This window comes from Mustelus asterias, chromosome 25 (assembly GCF_964213995.1).
Source record: "Mustelus asterias chromosome 25, sMusAst1.hap1.1, whole genome shotgun sequence".
Classification (NCBI taxonomy): domain Eukaryota; kingdom Metazoa; phylum Chordata; class Chondrichthyes; order Carcharhiniformes; family Triakidae; genus Mustelus; species Mustelus asterias.
Window position 1 is genome coordinate 1 of NC_135825.1, and position 21107 is coordinate 21107.

The 21107-nt window shown below is 45.2% G+C and overlaps 1 protein-coding gene across 1 annotated transcript in view; it reads left to right on the forward strand.

Annotated features, from left to right (window-relative positions):
- Positions 1-6362: 6362 nt before the first annotated feature.
- strip1 (striatin interacting protein 1) overlaps positions 6363-21107 on the forward strand; it is a gene marked incomplete at its 5' end in the record, with an annotated part of 173283 nt that continues 158538 nt past the window's right edge. Inside the window, 2 exons of the mRNA XM_078241923.1 lie at positions 6363-6441; positions 10666-10735. Coding sequence (XP_078098049.1) covers positions 6363-6441; positions 10666-10735 — 149 coding nt within the window. The remainder of the gene's footprint in view (positions 6442-10665; positions 10736-21107) is intronic.

A 21107-nucleotide genomic window follows, 5' to 3' on the forward strand; every position in this document is an offset into this window, starting at 1 on the left:
CAATGGATGGGGGGGGAGAGGAGGAGGGGAGGGGGGCGAGGGAGGAGGGTGGGGGTGAAGCAGGGGAGTCGGGGGAGGGAGGGGAGTGAGGGGGGAGGTGGCGGTGAGGAGTGTGAGTGAGGGGAGGAGGAAGGGGGCGAGAGAGGGGGAGAGAGAGAGAGGGAGGTGGGGGGATGGGGAGAGAGACGGGGGGAGAGGGAGGGGGTGGGAAGAGAGTAGGGGAGGGGGAGAGTAGGGGAGGGGGGAGAGAGGGGGTGATGGGCATCTCCATTCCCCCCAAGGAGCTTCACCCTCCATCTCCCCCCACCCAGTTTTGTGTCATCAGCAAACTTGGAAATATTTGGTTCCCTCATCCAAATCATTGATCTGTGTTAATAACTGGGGCCGAAGCACTGCGTTATCGCACTTGGCATCATCTGCCACTTTTGAAACATATCCATTTATTGCTGCTGCTCTGTTTCCTTTCTGCTAGTAAGAAGTTTAACAACACCAGGTTAAAGTCCAACAGGTTTATTTGGTAGCAAAAGACCCTAACCCCTCTCCCCTCCTCCCTCCTCTCCTCGCTCCCCCCTCCCCTTCTCCTCTCCCCCCTCCCTCCCTCCTCTCCCCTCCCTCCTCTCCCCTCCCTCCTCTCCTCCCCTCCCTCCTCTCCTCTCCCCTCCCTCCTCTCCCCTCCCTCCTCTCCTCTCCCCTCCCTCCTCTCCCACCCTCAGTCCTCTCCTCCTCTCCCCCCTCCCTCCCCCCCTCCCTCCCCCCACCCCTTCTCCTCTCCAACACATATATCACATGTGGCTTTTGCTACCAAATAAACCTGTTGGACTTTAACCTGGTGTTGTTAAACTTCTTACTGTGTTTACCCCAGTCCAACGCCGGCATCTCCACATCCTTTCTGCTAACCAGTTCTTAAACTTAGCCAATATATTATCTAATCCCATCTGCTTTAATTTTGCACATTAACCTCTTCGATGGAACTTTTATCATAAGGAACCTGAAAATCTAAATGCACCAAATCCACTGATTCTTCCTCATCTATTTTAATACAGTTACACTGACATCAACACATATATCACATGAACATAATGAAACATCCCAAGGCACGTCATAGAAGCATTCTAAAACAGACCACACCAGGAGATCTTGGTCAAAGCGGTCAGTTTCAAGAAGCATCTTGAAGGAATAAAGTGGGGCAGAGACGTGGAAGGAATTCCAGGTCACAGTTTTGAAGAAGTGCAGATATCTGAGGGTTTAGATTTACAGAGATAATGAGAGACATTGCCGCAGAGGGATTTGAAAATGATTGAGAATTTTAAAATCAACTCATTACTTAAGGAGCAAGTGTAGATAATTGAGCTGAGTGGTGAAAGGGGAAGGGGACCTGCTGTGAGGTAGGACACAACTGCAGAGTTTTGGGTGACCTTGGGTTTATGGAGGGTAGGATGTGGGAAATCAGCCAGGAGTGCATTGGAATATTTGAGTCTACATGTAAAAAAGGCACCAAGGGTTTCAGCGGCATAGAGCTGAGGCAGCGTTAAGTTTTTAAAATATTGACCTAGTTAGCAAAGCAGAGATAATGGAGAGGTAAAAGTGAGAAATGGCCAGATGGGATTGATTCCGCGGGGCTGGATGGGATCTATTTCCGGTTACTGCGGGAGGCAAGGGAAGAAATAGCTGGGGTTTGAATAGATATCGTCACATCCTTTTTGACCTTTGGTGAGGTTTCAGTGGACTGGAGAGTAGCCAATATTGTTCCCTTGTTTAAGAAAGGAAATAGGGATAATCCAAGAAATTATAGGCCAGTGAGCCTTATAGAAAATAAATCCTACAGTGCAGAAGGAGGCCATTCAGCCCATCGTGTCTGCACTGACAACAATCCCACCCCAGGCCCTACCCCCACAACCCCGCATATTTACCTGCTAATCCCTCTAACCTACACATCCCAGGACACTAAGGGGCAATTTTGCATGGCCAATCAACCTAACCCACACATTTTTGGGAGAAACCGGAGCACCCCAAGGAGAATGTGCTAACACGGGGAGACTGTGCAAACTCCACACAGACAGTGACTCAAGGAATCAAACCCAGATCCCTGGAGCTGTGAGGCAGCAGTGCTAGCCACTGTGCTGCCTGATGTCTGTGATGGGGAAATTTCTGGACAAGATACTGAGGGACAGGGTATAATGCACATTTGGAAGAAAAAGGACTAGTTTAGTGACAGGCAGCATAGTTTTGTCTGGGGAAGGTCACGTCTCACCAGCTTGATTGAGTTTTTTGAAGAGGTGACAAAGATAATTGATGAGGGAAGGGCTGTGGATGTAGTTTATATGGATTTTAGTAAGGCATTTGACAAGATACCGCATGACAGTCTGGTATAAAAATTAAAATCGCATGGAATTCGGGGTGGGTTGGCGAGATGGATACAGAACTGGCTCGGTTATAGAACACAGTAAGAAGTCTCACAACACCAGGTTAAAGTCCAACAGGTTTATTTGGTAGCAAAAGCCACTAGCTTTCGGAGCGCTGCCCCTTCGTCAGGTGAGTGGGAGTTCTGTTCACAAACAGGGCATATAAAGACACAAACTCAATTTACAAAATAATGATTGGAATGCGAGTCTTTACAGGTAATCAAGTCTTAAAGGTACAGACAATGTGAGTGGAGAGAGCGCTAAGCACAGGTTAAAGAGATGTGTATTGTCTCCAGACAGGACAGTTAGTGAGATTTTGCAAGTCCAGGCAAGTCGTGGGGGTTACAGGTAGTGTGACATGAACTCAAGATCCCGGTTGAGGCCATCCTCATGTGTGCGGAACTTGGCTATCAGTCTGTGCTCAGCGACTCGGCGCTGTCGTGTGTCGTGAAGGCCGCCTTGGAGAACGCTTACCCGAAGATCAGAGGCCGAATGCCCGTGACTGCTGAAGTGTTCCCCAACAGGAAGAGAACACTCTGGCCTGGTGATTTTCGAGCGGTGTTCATTCATCCGTTGTCGTAGTGTCTGCATGGTCTCCCCAATGTACCATGTCTCGGGACATCCTTTCCTGCAGCGTATCAGGTAGACAACGTTGGCCGAGTTGCAAGAGTAGGTACCGTGTACCTGGTAGATGGTGTTCTCACGTGAGATGATTGCATCCGTGTCGATGATCCAGCACATCTTGCAGAGGTTGCTGTGGCAGGGTTGTGTGGTGTCGTAGTCACTCTTCTGAAGGCTGGGTAGTTTGCTGCGGACAAGGGTCTGTTTGAGGTTGTGCGGTTGTTTGAAGGCAAGAAGTGGGGGTGTGGGGATGGCCTTGGCGAGATGTTCGTCTTCATCAATGACATGTTGAAGGCTCCGGAGAAGATTTCGTAGCTTCTCTGCTCCGGGGAAGTACTGGATGACGAAGGGTACTCTGTCCACCGTGTCCCGTGTTTGCCTTCTGAGGAGGTTGGTGCGGTTTATCGCTGTGGCGCGTCGGAACTGTCGATCGATGAGTCGAGCGTCATATCCTGTTCTTATGAGGGCATCTTTCAGCGTCTGGAGGTGTCTTGCGATCCTCCTCATCTGAGCAGATCCTGTGTATACGGAAGGCTTGTCCGTAGGGGATGGCTTCTTTAACGTGTTTAAGGTGGAAGCTGGAGAAGTGGAGCATCATGAGGTTATCCGTGGGCTTGCGGTACAGTGAAGTGCTGAGGTGACCGTCCTTAATGGAGATGCGTGTGTCCAAGAATGCAACCGATTCTGGAGAGTTGTCCATGGTGAGTCTGATGGTGGGATGGAACTTGTTGATGTCATCATATAGTTGTTTCAGTGATTGTTCACCATGAGTCCAAAGGAAGAAAATGTCATCAATGTATCTAGTGTATGGCATGCTTGCTTTCATCAGCTGGGACATTGAGTACAAGAGTTGGGAAAGCATGTTACAACTATACAAAAGCTTGGTTAGGCTGCACTTGGAGTATTGCGTGCAATTCTGGTCACCACACTACCAGAAGATGTGGAAGCTTTGGAGAGAGTGCAAAAAAGGTTCACCAAGATGTTGCCTAGTCTCGAGTGTGTTGCTTATGAGGAGAGGTTGAATGAGCTAGGATTGTTTTTACTGGAAAGACGGAGGTTGAGGGCAGACTTGATAGACAAAATTATGAGAGAGATGGATAGTCAGACTCTTTTTCCCAGGGTAGAAGTATCAATTACAAGGGGGCACAGGTTCAAGGTGAGGAGGAGGAAAGTTTAAGGGAGATGTGCGGTGGGAGTGGTGGGTGTCTGGAACACTCTGCCAGAGGAGCTGGTGGAAGCAGGCACATTACCATCATTGAAGAGGCATCTGGATGGGTATGTGAATGGGGCGGCACGGTGGCACAGTGGTTAACACTGCTGCCTCACTGCACCAGGAACCCAGGTTCGATTCCCGGCTTGGGTCACTGTCTGTGTGGAGTCTGCACGTTCTCCCACGTCTGTGTGGGTTTCCTCCGGGTGCTCTGGTTTCCTCCCACAGCCCAAAGCTATGCGGGCTAGGTGCATTGGGCATGCTAAATTCTCCTTCGGTGTACCCGAACAGGCACCGGAATGTGGCAACTAGGGCATTTTCACAGTAACTGCATTGCAGTGTGAATGTATGCCTACTTGTGACACTAATAAATAAACTTGAATAGGAAGGGATTAGAGGGATATGTTCCGAGTCGTCCCAGTAGGCTTTTTTGAGTTTAGTTAGGGCATCGGTTGAGGGAGCTAGGGGTTTTCTCTCTGGAGCGGAGGAGGCTGAGGGGAGACTTAATAGAGATTTATAAAATGATGAAGGGGATAGATAGAGTGAACGTTCAAAGACTATTTCCTCGGGTGGATGGAGCTATTACAAGGGGGCATAACTATAGGGTTCATCGTGGGAGATATAGGAAGGATATCAGAGGTAGGTTCTTTACGCAGAGAGTGGTTGGGGTGTGGAATGGACTGCCTGCAGTGATAGTGGAGTCAGACACTTTAGGAACATTTAAGCGGTTATTGGATAGGCACATGGAGCACACCAGGATGATAGGGAGTGGGATAGCTTGATCTTGGTTTCAGATAAAGCTCGGCACAACATCGTGGGCCGAAGGGCCTGTTCTGTGCTGTACTGTTCTATGTTCTATCATGATCGCCATGGGCTCGGAGAGCCGAAGGGCCTGTTCCTGTGCTCTACTTTTCTTTGTTCTTTGCTTTGTTCATTGTAAACTTGCACTGTGAATTTCCTCAGGGGCTCTGCAAATTAGCTGCTGTACTTTTGGTGGAAGACAGACAAAAAACATAATTAGTGGAAAAGACATTTAAAATGTTTATCCATCATAAGTGAAAGGTCGGATCTGAGACATACCAAAGAGTCCAATACTTTTTTGGTAAGGTAATGAGGATGGTAGAGGACGGTAATGCAGCTAATGTAGTGAATAAAAGGATTTGATAAGCTGTCACATAACAGGCTTGTAAGCAAAATCAGAGTTTGTGTATTAAGGGCAACATTAACAACCTGGATACGAAATTGGCTGAATAACGAGAGAGAGAGTAGTTGTAGTGATTAATGGTTGCTTCTCAGACTGGAGGAAGATTTATAGTGGGGTTCCCCACGGATGGTGAAAGGACCCCTGCTATTTTTCAGTGACTTGACTTGGGTTTTCAGGGAATAATTTCAAAATTTGGAGACAAAAACTTTAAAATATTGTAACGAGGGAGGATAATCTTTGTTGTGTTTTTATGATAATATAAAAGCAACAATCACTCATAAGAGATTGGGAAAACATTTTGTGGGTTGATTTATTGATACCAGGCACATGTGAACAGAAAGACCTGGGCAGGTTGTGAGAGCAGTTGAAAATGCAGATGGAATCCTGGATTTCATTAATAGGAGCACAGAGCACAAAAACAGGGAAGCTTGGATAAACCTGCGTAAAACTCTGTTTCAGCCTCAACTGGAATGTTGTGTCCAGTTCATAAGATATAGGAGCAGAATTAGGCCATTCGGTCCATCGAGTCCACTCTGCCACTCAATCATGGCTGATATGCTCCTCATCCCCATTTTCCTGCCTTCTCCCCATAACTTTTCAGCCCATTACCAATTAAAAATCTGTCCTCAAATTTACTCATCCACAGCACTTTGGGGTAGCGAATTCCACAGATTCACAACCCTTTAGGAGAAGTAGTTTCTCCTCAACTCTGTTTTAAATTTGCTACCCCTTATCCTAAAACCCCACGTCCTAGAATGCCCCACTAGTGGAAGCATCTGCTCCACATCTACTTTATCCATGCCTTTTATCATCTTGAGTACCTCAATTTGATCTCTCCTCATTCTTCTAAATTCCAGAGAGTATAGGCTTAAATTGTTCAATCTCTCTTTTTACGATAAACTGCTCATCTCTGGAATCAATCTAGTGAACCTCCTCTGAACTGCCTCCAACACCACTACATCTTTCCTCAAATATGGGGACCAAAACTCTGCAGAATACTCCAGGTGCGGCCTCACCAATGCCTTGTATGGTTGCAACAATACTTCCTTATCTTTATATCCTTTAGCTATAAATGCCAACATTTTATTTGCTTTCTTTATTATCTGCTATACCTGCATGCTAGTTTTCTGTGACTCATGAACAAGGACACCCAGATCCTTCTGCACTGGAGCACCCCGAAGTCTCTTCCCATTTAGAAAGTAAGTCGCCTTCCCATTTTTGCGATCAAAATGCATGACCTCACACTTATCCACGTTAAACTTTATCTGTCACATTTTGGCCCACCCTCCTAACCTATCTATATCCATTCGTAAGGTTCTTATTTCCTCATTGCAACTTACTGTGCCACCTATTTTTGTGTCATTTGCAAATTTGGCTTTTGAGCCTTCTATCCCTTTATTCAAGTCATTAATATGGATTGTAAATAGCTGGGGCACAAGGACCGAACCCTGTGGCACCGCACTAGTTACTTCCTGCCATCCTGAAAAAAAACCCATCTATCCCGACTCTGTCTTCTGTCCATCAGCCAGTCACCTATCCAACTATTAAATTACCACTAATCCCATGTGATCTAACCTTGTGAATTAACCTTTTGTGCAGCACTATATCAAATGCATTCCAGAACTCCAGACATACTAAATCTACAGGATCCCCATTATCCACTTTGTTACATCCTCAGAGGACTCTGCAAATTATTCAAACATGAATTGCCTTTCATAAAACCATGCTGATTGTGGTGGATTGCGTTTTGACTTTCCAAATGTCCTGATATTGCTTCCTTGATAATTGATTCTAACACTTTCCCAACAACAGATGTTAAACTAACTGGTCTGTAATTTCCCACATTTTGCCTCCCTTCCTTTTTGAATAAGGCATTACATTAGCATTTTTCCAATCCATTGGACCCTTTCCTGTGTCCACGGAATTTTGGAATATTTTAACCAATGGATCCACCATCTCTGCCGCCACCACCTCTTTTAATACCCTAGGATGTAGACCATCAGGCCCTGAGGATTTTTCTGCCCTCAATCCCAATAGTTTGCTGAGTACCTTTTCCCTTTCGATGTTGATAGTTCTAAGTTCTACCCTTTCTATTACCTCTGACTTGCCGTTCCTATAGGAATGGTACTGGTGTCCTCCACTGCGAAAACTGAGGCAAAGTATTGATTTAGCATCTCTGCCATTTCAGTGTTCCCTACTATTAACTCTCCGGTTTCATCTTCCAAGGGACCAACATTCACCCGTGTGACTCTCTTCCCTTTTGTACACGTATAGAAGTTTTTGCTATCCTGCTTGATATTTTGCGCTAGTTTTCTTTTGTAATTTACCTGAGCTCCTTTTATTATGTTTTTAGTATCCCTTTGTTTATCTTTGAAAGTTTCCCAATCTTCCAGCCTGCCACTGGCCTTTGCAATATGGTATACCTTAGTTTTTGTCTTTATATTGTCCTTGACCTCCTTGTTTAGCCATGGATGTTTTTTTAACCCCCTTACCCCATCTTCCTTCCTCACTGGGATATATTTTAGTTGTGACGACTTGAGCATCTCCTTAAACAACTGCCACTGGTCATTCGCTGTTCCACCTTTTAGCCTCCTGCCCACTCTACTCGGGCCCCATCTGTCCTCATGCCTATGTCATTTCCTTTGCTTAATTCCAGAATGCTAGTGTGGGATTCCACTTTCTCACTCCCAAACTGAATTTTGAATTCTATCATACTATGGTCACTACTCCCTAGAGGATCCTTAATTATGAGGTCATCAACTAATCCCTCCTCATTACACAATACCAAATGCAGAGTAGTCTGCTCCCTGGTTGGTTCCACAACATAATGTTCCAAGAAACCATCTCTAATACATTCAATGAATTCTGCCTCCTGGCTACCCTTGCCAATTTGATTATTCCAATCTATGTGCATCTTAAAATCAGATTATTGCCTTGCTTTTCTTGCAAGCCTCCTGTATTTCCTTGTTTATACTGTGCCCCACTGTGGAACTACTGCTTGGGGACCGATAGATTATACTGACCAAGTACTCCTTTCTTTTGCTATTTCTTATTTCTACCCAGACTGATTCCACATCTTGATCTCCCATGCTTATGTAATTTCTCATTCCAGCACTGATCTCTTCCTTCGCTAGCAAAGCTATACCACCTCCTTTTCCTTTCAGTCTATCTTGTCGAAATGCTGAGTACCCATGGATATTTAGTTCCCAGACTTGGTCTCCTTGTAACCATGTCTCAGTAATTGCCACCAAATCATACACTTCTGTTTCTATTTGTGCCATTAACTCATGAATTTTGTTCCGAATGTTTCGTGCATTTAGATATAAAGCTTTTATATTTGTTTTACTGGTAAATTTCCTGACTCTTTTATAATTCCTTGGTGCATAAGGACATTCACCCTTTCTGTCCCTCTCTTTTATCATCCGGTAACCATCCACCACATTGCTAACCTGCACTCTTACTTCCTCCTTTAATTTGAGTTTTCTAATTTTCCCTACAACTGAAACCACCCCCGCCCTCCCAAGTTTAAAGTCCTATCTACAGTTCTGGGGACCACACTTTTGGAAGGATGTGAAGGCATTAGAAAGAGTTTTGATACAGGTATTCAAAATCATGAGGGATCTGGACAGAGTAATTAGGGAGAAATGTTCCCATGGTGGGGGAGTCCAGAACTAAGGGTCATAGTTTGAGGATAAGGGATAAAGAACAAAGAACAATACAGCACAGGAACAGGCCCTTTGGCCCTCCAAGCCCGCGCCGCTCCCTGGTCCAAACTAGACCATTCTTTTGTATCCCTCCATTCCCACTCCGTTCATATGGCTGTCTAGATAAGTCTTAAACGTTCCCAGTGTGTCCGCCTCCACTACCTTGCCTGGCAGCGCATTCCAGGCCCCCACCACCCTCTGTGTAAAATATGTCCTTCTGATATCTGTGTTAAACCTCCCCCCTTCACCTTGAACCTACGACCCCTCGTGAACGTCACCACCGACCTGGGGAAAAGCTTCCCACCGTTCACCCTATCTATGCCTTTCATAATTTTATACACCTCTATTAAGTCTCCCCTCATCCTCCGTCTTTCCAGTGAGAACAACCCCAGTTTACCCAATCTCTCCTCATAACTAAGCTCCTCCATACCAGGCAACATCCTGGTAAACCTCCTCTGTACTCTCTCCAAAGCCTCCACGTCCTTCTGGTAGTGTGGCGACCAGAACTGGACGCAGTATTCCAAATGCGGCCGAGCCAACGTTCTATACATCTGCAACATCAGACCCCAACTTTTATACTCTATGCCCTGTCCTATAAAGGCAAGCATGCCATATGCCTTTTAGAACTGAGGTGAGGAGAAATTTCTTCACCCAGAGGATGGTAAATGTGTGGAATTCACTACCACAGAATGTAGTTGAGGCTAAAACATTGCCTGATTTCAAGAAGAAATTACTCATAGCTCTTGGGGCTAAAGGGATCAAGGGATATGAGGGGAAGGCGGGATCAGGAAAATGAATTTGATGATCAGCCATGATCAAAATGAATGGCAGAGCAGGCTCGAAGGGCTGAATGGCCTACTATTCCTCGGTTCTATGTAAATTGTTCTCATTGGTGGAATGGTCAAGTCTCAGTGGGCACCAAATTGAAATGATTAACAAAATAAATGGCTTCTTTTAAGGAAAAATATTTTTACACAGCAAGTGGTTAGAATCTGGAATGCACTGCCTCAGAGTGTGATACAGGCAGATTCAATCATGACTTTCAAAAGAGAATTTGATTATTATGTGAAGAGAAGTTTGTATAGTTACGGAATATATGTGGCAGTGTTGTATTACATGATTTGCTCTTGCGGAGAACAAGCACTGAAATGATAGGCTGCCTCCTGTGCTGGAATACAAGTGGCGAGACCTTGGGCTGGAGGACAGAAAGTATTGGGCGGGGGGGGTGTGGTGAGGCTGAGGCCAAGGGGGATTAGAAAATAAAAGGCACACACTCACTGTATTGCTCCCATCCACAACATCTCTCATCATCTCTCCATTTTCTTGACAAACTTGACTGTGTTACTTGCATTTTCTAATTCTTCCTTTTGTCATACGTGCATGTAAGACATTGTATTTGAAGTTTAGAAGAATGGTGCTTGGCAATCTACTAGCTTTCATTCTGCTCTTTAATGGTGAGATTGTGCACCATCTGCTAATTTTCTGTTTATTTAATCAGATTTTAAAAGTATCTCTCCTCCACAGGGTTTCTCTGAATCACCTGACTTGGAGTTTGAATATTCTGATAGTGATAAATGGGCCGCAGAACTTTCAGGTAAGGACAGAAAGTGAAATATCTCTATCTTGCCTTCTTGATCTTGCCTGAAATTATTGGAGAGGAATCTTCGAGACAGGATTTACTCCCACTTGGAAATAAGTGGCTGTATTAGCGAGAGGCAACATCGTTTTGTGAAGGGGAGGTCATGCCTCACTAACTTGATTGAGTTTTTCGAGGAAGTGACGAAGATGATTGATGAGGGTAGGGCAGTGGATATTGCCTACATGGACTTCAGTAAGGCCTTTTACAAGGTCCCTCTTGGCAGACTGGTGCAGAAGGTGAAGTCGCTTGGGATCAGAGGTCAGCTGGCGAGGTGGATACAGAACTGGCTCGATCATAGAAGACAGAGGGTAGCAGTGGAAGGGTGCGTTTCTGAACGGAGGGCTTTACAGCTAATCAAGTCTTAAAGGTACAGACAACGTGAGTGGAGGGAGCATTAAGCACAGGTTAAAGAGATGTGTATTGTCTCCAGACAGGACAGCTAGTGAGATTTTGCACATCCAGGCCTGGATGTGCAAAATCTCACTAGCTGTCCTGTCTGGATGTAAAGACTCGCATTCCAGTCATTATTCATGTAAATTGAGTTTGTGTCTTTGTGCCCTGTTTGTGATCAGAACTCCCACACACCTGACGAAGGAACAGCCTGTTCCGAAAGCTAGTGGCTTTTGCTACCAAATAAACCTGTTGGACTTTGACCTGGTGTTGTTAGACTTCTTACTGCAAGTTTTTTTACACAGGGTGGTTGGTGCCTGGAACCCGCTGCCGGGGGAAGTAGTGGAAGCAGATACAATAGTGACATTTAAGGGGTGTCTTGACGAATGCATGAATAGGATGGGAATGGAGGGATATGGTCCCCGGAAGGGTAGGGGATTTTAGTTCAGTCAGGCGGCATGGTCGGTGCAGGCTTGGAGGGCCGAAGGGTCTTTTTCCTGAGCTGTAATTGTCTTTGTTCTTTGTCGCCCCCGCCCCCCCACCCCATATTCCTTTAGCCCAGGAGCTATATCTAATTTCTTCCTAAATCACACAACGTTTTGGCCTCAACTACTTTCTGTGGTAGTGAATTCCACAGATTCAGCACTCTCTGGGTGAAGATGTTTCTCCTCACCTCAGTGCTAAATTGTTTACCCCATAAGCTCAAACTATGATCCCTAGTTTTGGACTCCTACAGCTTTGGGAACATTCTTTCTGAATCTACCCTGTCTAATGTGTTGGAGCCCCCGGGGGCTGTCCCCCTCCCTCTCTCAAACAGATACATCATTTTAGATGCTGCTGGGGAGGACAGCGTATCAGAGGATGATGGCAGTAGTGGCCAGGACAGTGGCACCACTGCTGGCTCTGCTGTACAGCAGGGAGGGTCAAAGTGCAGGCATGCAATGGTAGTCGGGGGTTCAATAATAAGGGGCACAGTCAGGCACTTCTGTGACAGCGATCAAGACTCTAGGATGGTCTGTTGCCTCCCTGGTGCCAGGGTCAAGGACGTCTTGCAGCGGGTACAGGGCATTCTGAAGCGGAACGGCGAACAACCAGTAGTTGTGTTCCACGTTGGAATCAACAACATTGGTGGGAAGGAAAATGCGGTCATGCAAAATGAGTTCAGGGAGTTAGGAAGGCAGCTGAAATGCAGGACCTCCAGGGCAATATTCTCAGGAATACTTCCTGTGCGACGTGGTAATGAGGCAAGTAATAGGAAGACAGTGCAGCTTAGTAAGTGGCTTGAGAGTTGGTGCAGGAGGGAGCGGTTCAGATTTTTAGACCACTGGGATCTCTTCCACAGCAGATGGGACCTGTGCAGAAAGGACAGGTTGCATCTTAACTGGAAGCGCGCTAACAAACTAGCGGGGAGGTTTGATCGTGCAGTGTGGGTGGATTTAAACTAATAAGACTGGGGGGAGGAATATGACAGGTAAGGCAGATGAACTTAAAGCTTGGATTACGACATGGAATTATGATGTGGCAATCACAGAGATTTGGATGAAAGAAGAGCAGGACTGGCAGCTTAGCATTCCAGGATTTAGATGTTTTATGCAAGATAGAGAGTGTGACAAAAGAGGTGGGGGTTGTTGCTTTACTGATTAGGGAGAATGTCACAGCTATACAGAGAGAGGACACCTTGGTGGGATCATGCAGTGAGGCCATATGGATAGAACTCAGGAACAGGAGTGGTGCAAACACACTGTTGGGATTGTACTACAGACCTCCCACAGCCAGCGTGAAGTGGAGGAACTGATATGTCAGCAGATTATGGGAAGATATAAAAAACCACAGGGTTGTTGTGATGGACGATTTTAACTTCCCCAACATAGACTGGGATTCTTTTAGTGCTACGGGCTTGGCCGGGGCAGAATTTATTCAGTGTGTCCAAGAGTGCTTCTTGAGGCAATATGTAGGTAGCCCCTTCCTGAATTGAACTATCTTAGACCTGGTTCTGGGAAACGAGCCTGGACAGGTGGTTGATGTCTCAGTGGGGGTCCATTTTGGGAACAGTGATCACAATTCTATAAGTTTCAAGATACTTGTAGAAAAGGATAGAAGTAGTCCCAGAGTGAAAGTACTGAACTGGGGGAAGGCTAACTTCAACAGTATTAAGTAGGAGCTTGGGAATGTAGACTGAGAACAGCTATTTGAGGGTAAATCCACATCCGATATGTGGGAGTCTTTTAAAAGTCAGTTGTTAACAATTCAGGACAAATATGTCCCTGTAAAAATGAAGGGTAAAGATGGCAAGATTCAGGAATCCTGGATGACGAGAGATTGTGAGCTTAATGAACAAGAAGAAGGAGGCATATCATACATAAACTTCAGGAAATTGAAAATGGATAAGGCTCTTGAGGAATACAAAGATAACAGGAAAGAGCTTAAACAGGGACTGAGGAAAGCAAAAAGGGCCTTGAAATGTCCTTGGCAGGCAGGATTAAGGAGAATCCCAAGGCTTTTAATGCATATACAAGGAGGAAGAGGATAGCTAAGGAAAGGATAGGTCCACTCAAGGAATTTGTGTGTGAAGCCAGATGAGGTGGATGAGGTCCTTAACAAGTACTTTGCATCAATATTCACAAAGGAGAAGGATGTGGTGGATGGTGAGTGTAGAAAGGAGGATGTTGACATTTGAGACCATGTTGAGATAAAAAGAGAGGAGGTATTGGAAGTTTTGAAAAACATGAAGGTGGACAAGTTTCCAGGGCCAGATAGAGTCTATCCCAGAATACTGAGAGGGGCAAGGGAAGAAATTGCTGAGGCCTTGGCCAAAATCTTTGTATCCTCTTTAGTCATAAGTGAGGTACCAGAGGATTGGAGAGCTGTTAACAGTGTTCTTCTGTTTAAGAAGGGCAGAAGAGAGAATCCAGGAAATTACAGGCCTGTGAGCCTTACATCAGTGGTGGGGAAATTATTGGAGAAGATTCTTAGGGACAGGATGTACTCCCATCTGGAAGAGAATAGGCTTATTAGCGAAAGGCAGCATGGTTTTGTGAAGGGGAGTTCATATCTCACAAACTTGATTGAGTTCTTTGAGGAAGTGACAAGAAACATTGACCAGGGCAGTGGGTGTTGTATACATGGACTTCAGTAAAGTCTTCGATACGGTTCCTCATGGCAGGCTGATACAGAAGGTGAAGCCATATGGGATCCATGGTAAGCTGGTAAGATGGATACAAAACTGGCTTGGGCATAGAAAGCAGAGAGTTCTAACTGGAGGTCTGTGACAAGCGGCGTTCCACAAGGATCAGTGCTGGGGCCTCTGTTGTACCTAATATATATAAATGAGTTGGAGGAAAATATAGGTGGTCTGATCAGTAAATTTGCAAATTATACAAAAATTGGGGGAGTAGTGGATAGTGAGGAGGATTGTCAGAGGATACAGCAGGATATAAATTGGCTGGAGACTGGGGCCGAAAGATGACATGGAATTTAACGCAGACAAATGTGAGGTGATGTGATTTGGTAGATCTACTGCAGAAGGGAAATTTACAGTAAATGGTAGAGCCCTTAGAAATATTAGCGTACAGAGGAATCTAGATGTGCAGATCCACAGTTCCCTGAAGGTGGCAACTCAGGTGGACAAGGTGGTCAAGAAGACTTATAGCATGCTGGCCTTCATCGATCGGGGCATTGAGTATAGGAATTGGAAAATCATGTTGCAGCTGTAAAGACTTTGGTTAGGCTGCATTTGGAGTATTGTGTACAATTCTGGTCGCCACACTACCGGAAGGATGTTGATGCATTGGAAAGAGTGCAGAAGAGATTTACCAGGATGTTGCCTGGTTTGGAGGAGATGGACTATGAAGAAAGGTTGAACAAACTTGGATTGTTTTCATTGAAGCGTTGGAGAATGAGAGGGGACCTGATAGAGGTTTGGAAAGAGTGGACAGTCAGAGTCTTTTTCCCAAGGTCAAAGGGTCAATTACTCGGGGGAATAGGTAAAAAGTGAGAGGGGGAAAGTTTAAAAGAGATGTAAGGGGCAAGTTTTTCACAAAGTGTGGTGAATGTCTGGAGTGTGCTGCTGGAGGAGGTGGTGGAAGCAGATTCTATAACTATGTTCAAAAGGCATCTGGATATATACATGAATAGGCAGGGAATAGAGGAATATGGACCACGTAGAGGCAAGGAAATATTAGATTAGAGAGGCATCTGTATCGGCACAGACTTGGTTGGCCGAAGGGCCTGTTCCTGTGCTGTACTGTTCTTTGTTCTTAATCCTGTTAGAATTTTATAAGTTTCTGTGATCCCGTCTCACTCTTCTAAACTCCAATGAACATAATCCTAACCGACTTAGTCTCTCCTCATATGACAGGCCTGCCATCCCAGGAATCAGCCTGGTAAACCTTCGCTGCACTCCCACATTTGCAAGAACATCCTCCTTCAGATGAGGACACCGAAACTGCACATAATACTCCAGGTGTGGTCTCACCAATGCTCGATACAATTGCAGTAAAACATCCCTATTTCTGTACTCAAATCCTCTCGCTATTAAAGCCAACATACCATTTGCCGCCTTTACTGCCTGCTGTACCTGCGCACTTACTTTCAGCGACTGATGCACAAGGACACCAAGGCTTTGCTGAGTATCCAACCCTCAATTTACACCCATTCAAGTAAGAATCTGCCACTCTGTTATTGCTACCAAAGTGGATAACCTCACATTTATCCACATTATACTGCATCTGCCATGCAGATGCCCACACACTCAGCCTGTCCAAATCACGCTGAAGCATCTCTGCATCCTCCTCACAGCTCACCCTCCACCCAACTTTGTATCAACTGCAGATTTGGAGATAATGCATTTAGTTCCTCTTCCAAATTATTAATATTTAATGGGAACAATTGGGGTCCCTGAGGATCCCCACTAGTCACCGACTGCCAATCGAAAAAAGACCCATTTATTCCAACTCTTTGCTTCCTATCTGCTAACCAGCTTTCTATCCATCTCGAGATACGGCCTGCAATTCCATGTGCTTTAACTATACATAATAGTCTGCTATGTGAGATCTTCTGAAAGTCCAAATAAACCACATCCATCAGCTGGCATTGTCTGTTTATACAGCAAGAAGTTTAACAACACCAGGTTAAAGTCCAACAGGTTTATTTGGTAGCAAAAGCCACAAGCTTTCGGAGCCTTAAGCCCCTTCTGCAGGTGAGGGGCTTAAGGCTCCGAAAGCTTGTGGCTTTTGCTACCAAATGAACCTGTTGGACTTTAACCGGGTGGTGTTAAACTTCTTACTGTGTTTACCCCAGTCCAACGCCGGCATCTCCACATCATTGTCTGTTTATACCACTGCTTTCCAAATGCAGTGCTATGAAATCCTTGAAAATAGATTCCAGCAACTTCCCTACTACCAATGTTAGGCTCTCTGGTCTGTTGTTCTCTGTTTTCTCTCTGCCTCCCTTTTTAAATAGTGGGTTTACATTAGCTACCCTCCAATCTGTAGGAACTATTCCAGAGTCCAACAAATTTTGGAAAATAACCATCAATGGATCTACTTCCTTCAGCACTCTGAGATGAAGATTATCAGGCCCTGGAGATTTATCCACCTTCAATCCCATTAATTTCCCCAAAACTACTTTTCTAATACTGATTTCCTTTAGCTCTTCACGAGAACATGTTTCTCTCAGAACTTCCAGTACATTATTCATTTCTTCTTTTGTGAAGACAGAGCAAAGTACAAATTTATTGCTCAGGCATTTTCGTTGTTCTCCGTGTTGAATTACCCAGTTTCTGACTGTAAGGTGCCTACATTTGTTTTTGTCTTTTTTTTCTTTTTACATGCTTGTAGAGACATTTGCAGCCAGTTTTTATGTTCCCTGCTAGCTTGCTTTCATACTCTATTTTCCCCTTCTGAATCAATCCCTTGGTCTTCCTATGCTGAATTTTAAACTGCTCCCAATTCTCAGGCGTGTTGCTGCACTTGCCGCACAGTCTGTTTTAACCCTTATACGGTGGATAAAGAATTGCGAGTAGACTTCTTGTTAACACAATAATGTTTATTCACACACAATTATTAATCACCCACCCAATCAAAAATAAGTTATCTCACATAATACTAAAGTTCAAGTCCAAAAGTAGACCTTGACTTAACTTTTGCGTGACTGGCAAGTGCCCAAGCAGATGTTGGCCTTTATCTGCATGTTGGTCTCCATAGTCCTCTGCGTAGTCTGGTCCTTTGGTCTGGACTGATACTCTGGCTCTGGTCTTCCTTCGTTCTTGGGTGTGGTGGCTCTCCTCGTGCTGGTCGTTGCTGGTGATGGTCACCATTGTTGTTGTTCATTCGTTGGGAGAGAGAGAGAGAGAGAAAATGTTTTCTGTTGCGCAGCATCCTTTATACCCCGTTGGTTTTCGCGCCTTTTTTGGCCATTGCCAATCAATCGACCAGGACTTGATCACCCTGATCGATAAGGTCCAATCAGATGCTGCCACGATGATCTCTGGGTATGTACCCAATGGCCAAGCCCTGTAGGTGCTGGAGGCATGTGGTTAAATCTCTCCCTCCCAAATAAGGGGTTAAGGCACCCCTATGTCTGGTAAAGAAACAGTTGACCAGAAAGTGTCCTTTGTCCTCGAGATGGCCGATATCCTGTGCATTCCAGCTCCTGCAGCTGCAGCCTGTTTATCTCTGTCCAATTTCTTTTGAGGTTGTAGCCTGTCGGTTTCAGTGCTTGTCCAATTATCCCAGCGTGCTCTTGCAAATCGCCGTCTTAGATGGCCCGTTTGGCCACAGGCCTATTGCTTTTTCTTGCCAATTTGTACGCTTCTTTGAATTTAATACTATCTCTAATTTCCCTTGAAAACCATGGTTTGGCCACAGTTCTCTTTCCACTCTTGCGCCAAATAGGAATAAACAAATTTTGGAGTTCACCTATTCGCTCCTTGAATGGCAGCCATTGCCTGTCCATTGTCCTTCCTTTCAACAATGTTTCCAGTCCATCATCACCAACTCGTGCCTCGTATCATCATAATTACCTTTATTGAGATTTAGGACTCTGGTCTTAGAATCAACTACATCACTATCCACCTTGTTGGTGAGACATGACCTTCCCCACAAAGCCACGTTGTCTATCACTTAGTCCATTTGCTTCCAAATGTGAATAAATCCTGTCATTCATCAGCCCGCTGGCCCAATTGATCAAGATCTGTTGCAATTCTAGATAACTTTCTTCACTGTCGACTATGCCACCAATCTTGGTGTCATCTGCAAACCTCCTAACCATGCCTCCTAAATTCTCATCTAATTAATTATTAATATAAATAACACACAACAGCGGACCCAGCACCGATCCCTGAGGCACACTGCTGGTCACGGGCCTCCAGTTTGAAAAACAACCCTCTACAACCATCCTCCATCATCAAGCCAATTTTGTATCCATTTGGCTACCTCACCTTGGATCCCGTGAGATTTAACCTTATGCAACAAGCTCCCATGCGGTACCTTGTCAAAGGCCTTCCTGAAGTCCATGTAGACAACATCAACTACGCTGTCCTCATCTACCTTCTTGGTTACCCCTTCAAAAAACTCAATCAAATTCGTGAGACATGATTTTCCACTCACACAGCCATGCTGAATGTCCCTAATTAGTGCTTGTCTCTGTAAATGCGTGTAGATCCTGTCTGTCAGAATACCTTCTAACAACTTACCCACTACAGATATTAGGCTCATCGGCCTGTAGTTCCCAGACTTTTCCCTGCAGCCCTTCTTAAATAAAAGCACAACATTTGCCACCCTCCAATCTTCAGGCACCTCGATGATTCAAATATCTCTGCTAGAGGACCTGCAATTTCCTCCGTAGCTTCCCACAACGTCCTGGGATACACTTCATCAGGTCCCGGTTCTCAACAGTAAATACTGATGAGAAATATTCATTTAGGATCTCACCCACCTCTTGTGGATCCGCAGATAGATGATCCTTAAGCAGTCCTACTCTCTCCCTAGTTACTCTTTTGCCCTTTGTGTATTTGTAGAAGCATTTTGGATTTTTCTGTGCCTTATCTGCCAAAGCAATCTCGTGTCCTCTTTTTGCCCTCCTGATTTCTCTCTCAACTCTACTCCCACAACCTCTATACTCTTCAAGGAATCCACTTGATCCCAGCAGCCTATGCATGTCATATGTCTCCTCCTCCTTCTTCTTCTTGACCGGGGCCTCAATATCCCGAGTCATCCAGGTTGACTACTACCAGCTTTGCCCTTCACTCTAAAAGGAATGTGCTTACCCTAAACCCTGGTTAACACACTTTTGAAAGCCTCCCACTTACCAGTCGTCCCTTTGCCTGCCAACAGACTCCCCCAGTCAACTTTTGAAAGTTCCTGTCTAGTGCCATCAAAATTGGCGTTGCCCCAACTTAGAATTTTAACTTTTGGGCCAGACCTATCATTCTCCATAGCTATCTTAAAAGTAATGGAATTATGGCCACTGGTCCCAAAGTGATCCCTCACTAACACTTCTGTCACCTGCCCTTCCTTATTTCCCAAGAGGAGGTCAAGTTTTGTCCCCCTCTCTATTTGGGCCATCCACATACTGAATGAGAAATTCCTCCTGAATACACTCAACAAATTTCTCTCCATCCATGCCCCTAATACAATACTTCTCCCAGTCAATGTTAGGAAAGTTAAAATCCCCTACTATTACCACCCTATTTTTCTTGCAGCTATTTGTAATCTCCTATAAGACCATAAGACATAGGAGCAGAATTATGCCACTTAGCCCATCAAGTCTGCTCCGCCATTCAATCATGGCTGAAGGTCGATAAGTCCCCTGGGCCTGATGAAATGTATCCTAGGATTCTTTGGGAGGCGAGGGATGAGATTGCAGAGCCTTTGGTTTTGATCTTTGGGTCCTCGCTGTCCACGGGGATGGTGCCAGAGGACTGGAGAGTGGCAAATGTTGTTCCTCTGTTTAAGAAAGGGAATAGAAATGACCCTGGTAATTATAGACCGGCTAGTCTGACTTCGGTGGTTGGTAAATTGATGGAAAAGGTCCTTAGGGATGGGATTTACGACCATTTAGAAAGATGCGGATTAATCCGGGATAGTCAGCACGGATTTGTGAAGGGCAAATCGTGCCTCACAAATTTGATAGAATTTTTTGAGGAGGTAACTAGGTGTGTTGATGAAGGTAGGGCGGTTGATGTCATATACATGGATTTTAGTAAGGCGTTTGATAAGGTCCCCCATGGTCGGCTTATGATGAAAGTAAGGAGGTGTGGGATAGAGGGAAAGTTGGCCGATTGGATAGGTAACTGGCTGTCTGATCGAAGACAGAGGGTGGTGGTGGATGGAAAATTTTCGGACTGGAGGCAGGTTGCTAGCGGAGTGCCGCAGGGATCGGTGCTTGGTCCTCTGCTCTTTGTGATTTTTATTAATGACTTAGAGGAGGGGGCTGAAGGGTGGATCAGTAAATTTGCTGATGACACCAAGATTGGTGGAGTAGTGGATGAGGTGGAGGGCTGTTGTAGGCTGCAAAGAGACATAGATAGGATGCAAAGCTGGGCTGAAAAATGGCAAATGGAGTTTAACCCTGATAAATGTGAGGTGATTCATTTTGGTAGGACAAATTTAAATGTGGATTACAGGGTCAAAGGTAGGGTTCTGAAGACTGTGGAGGAACAGAGAGATCTTGGGGTCCATATCCACAGATCTCTAAAGGTTGCCACTCAAGTGGATAGAGCTGTGAAGAAGGCATATAGTGTGTTAGCTTTTATTAACAGGGGGTTGGAGTTTAAGAGCCGTGGGGTTATGCTGCAACTGTACAGGACCTTGGTGAGACCGCATTTGGAATATTGCGTGCAGTTCTGGTCACCTCACTATAGGAAGGATGTGGAAGCGCTGGAAAGAGTGCAGAGGAGATTTACCAGGATGCTGCCTGGTTTGGAGTGTCGGTCTTA